Source organism: Argentina silus (assembly GCF_951799395.1).
Source record: "Argentina silus genome assembly, chromosome: X".
In the NCBI taxonomy this organism is placed as follows: domain Eukaryota; kingdom Metazoa; phylum Chordata; class Actinopteri; order Argentiniformes; family Argentinidae; genus Argentina; species Argentina silus.
This window is the reverse complement of record NC_139653.1, coordinates 48,190,000-48,197,499: the sequence shown is the minus strand read 5'-3', so window position 1 is coordinate 48,197,499 and position 7,500 is coordinate 48,190,000. Positions and strand designations below refer to the sequence as shown.

The 7,500-nt window shown below is 48.9% G+C and overlaps 1 protein-coding gene across 1 annotated transcript in view; it reads right to left on the bottom strand.

Moving 5' to 3' along the window:
- The window catches only part of cacna1ea (calcium channel, voltage-dependent, R type, alpha 1E subunit a), a gene marked incomplete at both ends in the record, with an annotated part of 132,868 nt that overhangs the window by 89,413 nt on the left and 35,955 nt on the right, over positions 1-7,500 (bottom strand). The window contains one exon of the mRNA XM_083694773.1: positions 1-64. This exon is cut by the window's left edge and continues 218 nt beyond it. Coding sequence (XP_083550899.1) covers positions 1-64 — 64 coding nt within the window. The remainder of the gene's footprint in view (positions 65-7,500) is intronic.

The following is a 7,500-nucleotide window of genomic DNA, read 5'->3' as shown; positions in this document are numbered from 1 at the left end:
GTGCTCGGAGCCGCCATCCCCGGAGCCCAACAAGCCGGGAACGTCGTCCCCGAACCGGGCCATCCTGCGAGGAGCAAGCAACACGGGAGAGAGGGGAAAGGAGTTAGCCCCTTGAAAAGTAGGGCGGGGTAGAGTGAGCGATTAGAAAGAAAAAATTAACTTGATTTGTTTTAGTCCATCATGAAGGTAAAAGTATTTATATCTGCATGAGGAGCTGTCCAAAAAATGCTCCTGAGATTTGAAGTTCAGTTTGAAATCAAGCCTTAGCGTCTTTGAATCAACTACTCAACCGAAAGAGTAGGCTACAAAGCAACACGTAAGAGTCCGCATATAACCCCAGACACAAAACCAAGAAAAAATAAATGAATAAAATCAAAGACTCGATATTCAATTAAAGATATGTAAGATCCATTGTGAAGTTTGTTTTATCCACCCAATCCTTCCTTCCATTACACAAAAGCCACCGAAAGTCACGTCTCCCGACAGTTCATCCTTATCAGAGAAAAGAAGAGCATGTTTTACGGTTCCGTGGACTGCCGTTCAAAACGACAATTGCACTGTTGCTTCTGAACACACGCCTCTGTCCTCACTCTCTCCTCTTCTCTCGTACATATGCCAGCAACACGTCCCCACCACTGCGAAAGAGCAGCCCACAAACTTTTTCTCTTTTTAAAAAATCTTGCTGGCAATCTCGCTGCTTCTCTTCGCCACCGCAACAAACTAAACCTGGTCAAAACAGAGTCTGAGGCGCAGGTACCCTGCTCCGCGCGCTCGTCCCTACAGCGGCTCGTGCTGCTCTGTCATCAGAAGGCAACTGGTCACGCGAACCTCGAGCCGAGCGGGTTACAACGCCTCCCTTTTACCACTTCCCCATTCTTGTCTGTTTCTCGTGGAAATTCAATTTGAGGCACATAATTGTGTGGACTTACAAGGGAAAAAAAAAGAATTTCGTTTCCATGGTAATATAGCCTAATTCAAAAGGGTCATTAATCATTGTATATATCCGCCCTAAAATTAGCAGCTGCGCCCTCAAGACACGGAGACGTTCGTGCCTATTTTACAAAAACGTGTAAAAGAGCTAGTTAGTGGAAGTAACCATGGTTATACCCTCATACACAGCATTTAATTAATTAGCCGATATTGGAATTATGAAATAAAGACAACGAGAAGAGGTGATGTGAATGAATCTTAATATTAATAGAACACGTATTTGTTTTCAATTATGGGGACTATGTTAAGGCGTCAAAACGTCACTACGCAAACACACCTGTTAAGAATTAATTATACAGCGGAGGCACGACACGAGCTGTCTTACCAGTTCACGGGCATCACGAGCCGCCCAGCGTGAAGACAGGCGGGAACGGCAGGGTAAAATACAGGGTAATAATTACCGGTTAGAAGTCAGTGTTACAGGGCCTGTCTCCATGGAGAGAGGAAGGGGAGCTGCTGAGGGCTCTGGAGCAACTGGGAGGGAGGGAGGGCTACTGGGAGGGCTACTGGGAGGGAAGGGAGGGATACTGGGAGGGATACTGGGAGGGATGGGAGGGATACTGGGAGGGAGGGAGGGCTACTGGGAGGGATGGGAGGGATACTGGGAGGGATGGGAGGGCTACTGGGAGGGATACTGGGAGGAATGGGAGGGATACTGGGAGGGATACTGAGAGGAATGGGAGGGCTACTGGGAGGGATGGGAGGGATACTGGGAGGAATGGGAGGGCTACTGGGAGGGATACTGGGAGGGATACTGGGAGGAATGGGAGGGCTACTGGGAGGGATACTGGGAGGGATACTGGGAGGAATGGAAGGGCTACTGGGAGGGATACTGGAATGGATACTGGGAGGGATGGGAGGGATGGAATGGCTACTGGGAGGGATGGGAGGGCTACTGGGAGAGATACTGGGAAGGATTGGAGGGATACTGGGAGGGATACTGGAATGGATACTGGGAGGGATGGGAGGGATGGAATGGCTACTGGGAGAGATACTGGGAAGGATTGGATGGCTACTGGGAGGGATACTGGGAGGGATAGGAGGGTTACTGGGAGGGATACTGGGAGGGATGGGAGGGCTACTGGGAGGGAAAGGAGGGATACTGGGAAGGATGGTAGGGTTACTAGGAGAGATACTGGGTGGGATACTGGAAGGGCTACTGGGAGGGCTACTGGGAGGGATGGGAGGGCTATTGGGAGGGATACTGGGAGGGATACTGGGAGGGCGACAGGGAGGGATGGGAGGGCTACTGGGAGGGATACTGGGAAGGATTGGATGGCTACTGGGAGGGATACTGAGAGGGCTACTGGGAGGGATGGGAGGGCTACTGGGAGGGATGGGAGGGCGACAGGGAGGGATACTGGGAAGGCTACTGGGAGGGATGGGAGGGCTACTGGGAGGGATGGGAGGGCGACAGGGAGGGATGGGAGGGCGACAGGGAGGGATGGGAGGGCGACAGGGAGGGATGGGAAGGCTACTGGGAGGGATGGGAGGGCTACTGGGAGGGATACTGGGAGGGATGGGAGGGAAGGGAGGGATGGGAGGGTTACTGGGATGGATGGGAGAACTACCGGGAGGGATGGGAGGGTTACTGGGAGGTATACTGGGAGGGATGGGAAGGCTACTGGGAGGGATAGGAGGGTTACTGGGAGGGATGGGAGGACTACTGGGAGGGATGGGAGGACTACTGGGAGGGTTTTGGGGAGGATGGTACCATTGGTTGATACATTCCATTCCATGCATTACAATCACCACAATCATATTATTGAAACAATTGTTGTTATTTCCTAAACAGAAAAGTCTCAAATATCAGATCCATTAAATGAGGAAGAATAATGTCTATTAATATGAGAAGTATTCAGGATCTAAGGACTAATCTGAGGACTATTCTCATTCAAACAAACACTGACTCTCAGATTGGGAGCCAATCATAAACCACCAGGGGAGGCTGGGAGCCAGGCATACCATTCCCCATTCCATTCCATGAAATTAGAGGACGGGTTAATTTTAATGCATGGAATGGAATGAGGAATGGTGTCAAACTACATGTGTGTTTGATACCATTCCTCATTCCAATACATCCATTACAAGAAGCCAGTCCTCCGATTTCCGCCTCCACCAGCCTCCCCTGGCCTTCGCAGAGTCTGAGGATAAACCATGTTAGAGCGAACACAGGCCACAGACTCCTGCATGCTAGGACTGTGGCATTGTTGAACTAGTTGTGTAATTTTGCCTAACCTGAGAGATTAAAATGATGATGATATGGGGACGGGATGCTAAATGCTAATAGAGAAATTAAATCTCCTCAGAGGCTGGTGGAGGTCAGTGCCTCACTGTCCTTGGGAGGGATGGGAGGGATACTGGGAGGGATACTGGGAGGGATGGGAGGGATACTGGGAGGGATACTGGGAGGGATGGGAGGGATACTGGGAGGGATACTGGGAGGGATACTGGGATTAAAATGATGATGATATGGGGACGGGATGCTAAATGCTAATAGAGAAATTAAATCTCCTCAGAGGCTGGTGTGCCTCACTGTCCTTTTCCTTTGGTTGTGTTCCTCTCTACCATTGTCCCTAGCAGTGGAGGCTGGTGGAGGTAGAAATCGGAGGACAGGCTCAATGTATGGTGTTGCGTGTTTGATACCATTCCTTATTCCATTCCATGCATTATAGTGATCTTCTACCTCCACCAGCCTCCCCAGTGTCCCAAGGCAAAAGGTGTGATAATCCAATTGTGGAGTCATTCACTCACGGTCTGGAACCAGTTCAGGTTGTCTTTCTCTGGATGCCCCACCACCCCCCCCCCTTTTAGCCTCTGGCACCCACTGGGCCTCTCCTCCTTAGCTCAGCTATTCATTAATGACAATAATTTTGCCTCCTTTGCTCAATTACAGGAAAAGTTGAACATCCCCCCGACCCCTACTTCTCTCCACTGTTTACAGATGAGAAACTTTGTTAGAAAAGGCACACAGGGAATTCCCATTAAGCCTGCGGGGGACGGTCACAGAGAGTATTCTTTAATTGAGCACTCTGTAAGGGTCAGGGGAGGGTTAACCACCACATGTTGTGTTTGATACCATTCCTCATTCTGTTCCATGAATTACAATGAGCCCGTCCTTGTGTGATCAGAGAGGATAGTGATCTAGTGATGAAAGGATAGTGATCTTGTGAGAGAGGATAGTGATCTTGTGATCAGAGAGGGTAGTGATCTAGTGATCAGTGAGGGTAGTGATCAGAGAGGATAGTGATCTAGTGATCAGGGAGGGTAGTGATCTAGTGATCAGAGAGGGTAGTGATCTAGTGATCAGTGAGGGTAGTGATCAGAGAGGATAGTGATCTAGTGATCAGGGAGGGTAGTGATCTAGTGATCAGGGAGGGTAGTGATCTAGTGATCAGAGAGGGTAGTGATCTAGTGATCAGAGAGGGTAGTGATCTTGTGATCAGAGAGGGTAGTGATCTAGTGATCAGGGAGGGTAGTGATCTAGTGATCAGAGAGGGTAGTGATCTAGTGATCAGAGAGGGTAGTGATCAGAGAGGATAGTGATCTAGTGATCAGGGAGGGTAGTGATCTAGTGATCAGAGAGGGTAGTGATCTAGTGATCAGAGAGGATAGTGATCTAGTGATCAGAGAGGGTAGTGATCTAGTGATCAGGGAGGGTAGTGATCTAGTGATCAGGGAGGGTAGTGATCTAGTGATCAGAGAGGGTAGTGATCTAGTGATCAGAGAGGGTAGTGATCTAGTGATCAGGGAGGGTAGTGATCTAGTGATCAGAGAGGGTAGTGATCTAGTGATCAGGGAGGGTAGTGATCAGAGAGGGTAGTGATCTAGTGATCAGGGAGGGTAGTGATCTAGTGATCAGGGAGGGTAGTGATCTAGTGATCAGAGAGGGTAGTGATCTAGTGATCAGAGAGGGTAGTGATCTAGTGATCAGAGAGGGTAGTGATCTAGTGATCAGGGAGGGTAGTGATCTAGTGATCAGAGAGGGTAGTGATCTAGTGATCAGGGAGGGTAGTGATCTAGTGATCAGAGAGGGTAGTGATCTAGTGATCAGAGAGGGTAGTGATCTAGTGATCAGGGAGGGTAGTGATCTAGTGATCAGAGAGGGTAGTGATCTAGTGATCAGGGAGGGTAGTGATCAGAGAGGGTAGTGATCTAGTGATCAGAGAGGGTAGTGATCTAGTGATCAGAGAGGGTAGTGATCTAGTGATCAGAGAGGATAGTGATCTAGTGACCAGAGAGGGTAGTGATCTAGTGATCAGAGAGGATAGTGATCTAGTGATCAGGGAGGGTAGTGATCTAGTGATCAGAGAGGGTAGTGATCTAGTGATCAGGGAGGGTAGTGATCTAGTGATCAGAGAGGGTAGTGATCTAGTGATCAGGGAGGGTAGTGATCTAGTGATCAGGGAGGGTAGTGATCAGAGAGGGTAGTGATCTAGTGATCAGGGAGGGTAGTGATCAGAGAGGGTAGTGATCTAGTGATCAGAGAGGGTAGTGATCTAGTGATCAGAGAGGATAGTGATCTAGTGACCAGAGAGGGTAGTGATCAGAGAGGGTAGTGATCTAGTGATCAGGGAGGGTAGTGATCTAGTGATCAGAGAGGATAGTGATCTAGTGACCAGAGAGGGTAGTGATCTAGTGATCAGAGAGGGTAGTGATCTAGTGATCAGGGAGGGTAGTGATCTAGTGATCAGAGAGGGTAGTGATCTAGTGATCAGGGAGGGTAGTGATCTAGTGATCAGGGAGGGTAGTGATCAGAGAGGGTAGTGATCTAGTGATCAGGGAGGGTAGTGATCAGAGAGGGTAGTGATCTAGTGATCAGAGAGGGTAGTGATCTAGTGATCAGAGAGGGTAGTGATCTAGTGATCAGGGAGGGTAGTGATCAGAGAGGGTAGTGATCTAGTGATCAGGGAGGGTAGTGATCTAGTGATCAGAGAGGATAGTGATCTAGTGACCAGAGAGGGTAGTGATCTAGTGATCAGAGAGGATAGTGATCTAGTGATCAGGGAGGGTAGTGATCTAGTGATCAGAGAGGGTAGTGATCTAGTGATCAGGGAGGGTAGTGATCTAGTGATCAGAGAGGGTAGTGATCTAGTGATCAGGGAGGGTAGTGATCAGAGAGGGTAGTGATCTAGTGATCAGGGAGGGTAGTGATCTACTGATCAGAGAGGGTAGTGATCTAGTGATCAGAGAGGGTAGTGATCTAGTGATCAGGGAGGGTAGTGATCTAGTGATCAGAGAGGGTAGTGATCTAGTGATCAGGGAGGGTAGTGATCTAGTGATCAGGGAGGGTAGTGATCAGAGAGGGTAGTGATCTAGTGATCAGGGAGGGTAGTGATCAGAGAGGGTAGTGATCTAGTGATCAGAGAGGGTAGTGATCTAGTGATCAGAGAGGATAGTGATCTAGTGACCAGAGAGGGTAGTGATCTAGTGATCAGAGAGGATAGTGATCTAGTGATCAGGGAGGGTAGTGATCTAGTGATCAGAGAGGGTAGTGATCTAGTGATCAGGGAGGGTAGTGATCTAGTGATCAGAGAGGGTAGTGATCTAGTGATCAGGGAGGGTAGTGATCTAGTGATCAGAGAGGGTAGTGATCTAGTGATCAGAGAGGGTAGTGATCTAGTGATCAGGGAGGGTAGTGATCAGAGAGGGTAGTGATCTAGTGATCAGAGAGGGTAGTGATCTAGTGATCAGAGAGGATAGTGATCTAGTGACCAGAGAGGGTAGTGATCTAGTGATCAGAGAGGATAGTGATCTAGTGATCAGGGAGGGTAGTGATCTAGTGATCAGAGAGGGTAGTGATCTAGTGATCAGGGAGGGTAGTGATCTAGTGATCAGAGAGGGTAGTGATCTAGTGATCAGGGAGGGTAGTGATCTAGTGATCAGAGAGGGTAGTGATCTAGTGATCAGAGAGGGTAGTGATCTAGTGATCAGGGAGGGTAGTGATCAGAGAGGGTAGTGATCTAGTGATCAGAGAGGGTAGTGATCTAGTGATCAGAGAGGATAGTGATCTAGTGACCAGAGAGGGTAGTGATCTAGTGATCAGAGAGGATAGTGATCTAGTGATCAGGGAGGGTAGTGATCTAGTGATCAGAGAGGGTAGTGATCTAGTGATCAGGGAGGGTAGTGATCTAGTGATCAGAGAGGGTAGTGATCTAGTGATCAGGGAGGGTAGTGATCTAGTGATCAGGGAGGGTAGTGATCAGAGAGGGTAGTGATCTAGTGATCAGGGAGGGTAGTGATCAGAGAGGGTAGTGATCTAGTGATCAGAGAGGGTAGTGATCTAGTGATCAGAGAGGGTAGTGATCTAGTGATCAGGGAGGGTAGTGATCAGAGAGGGTAGTGATCTAGTGATCAGGGAGGGTAGTGATCTAGTGATCAGAGAGGATAGTGATCTAGTGACCAGAGAGGGTAGTGATCTAGTGATCAGAGAGGATAGTGATCTAGTGATCAGGGAGGGTAGTGATCTAGTGATCAGAGAGGGTAGTGATCTAGTGATCAGGGAGGGTA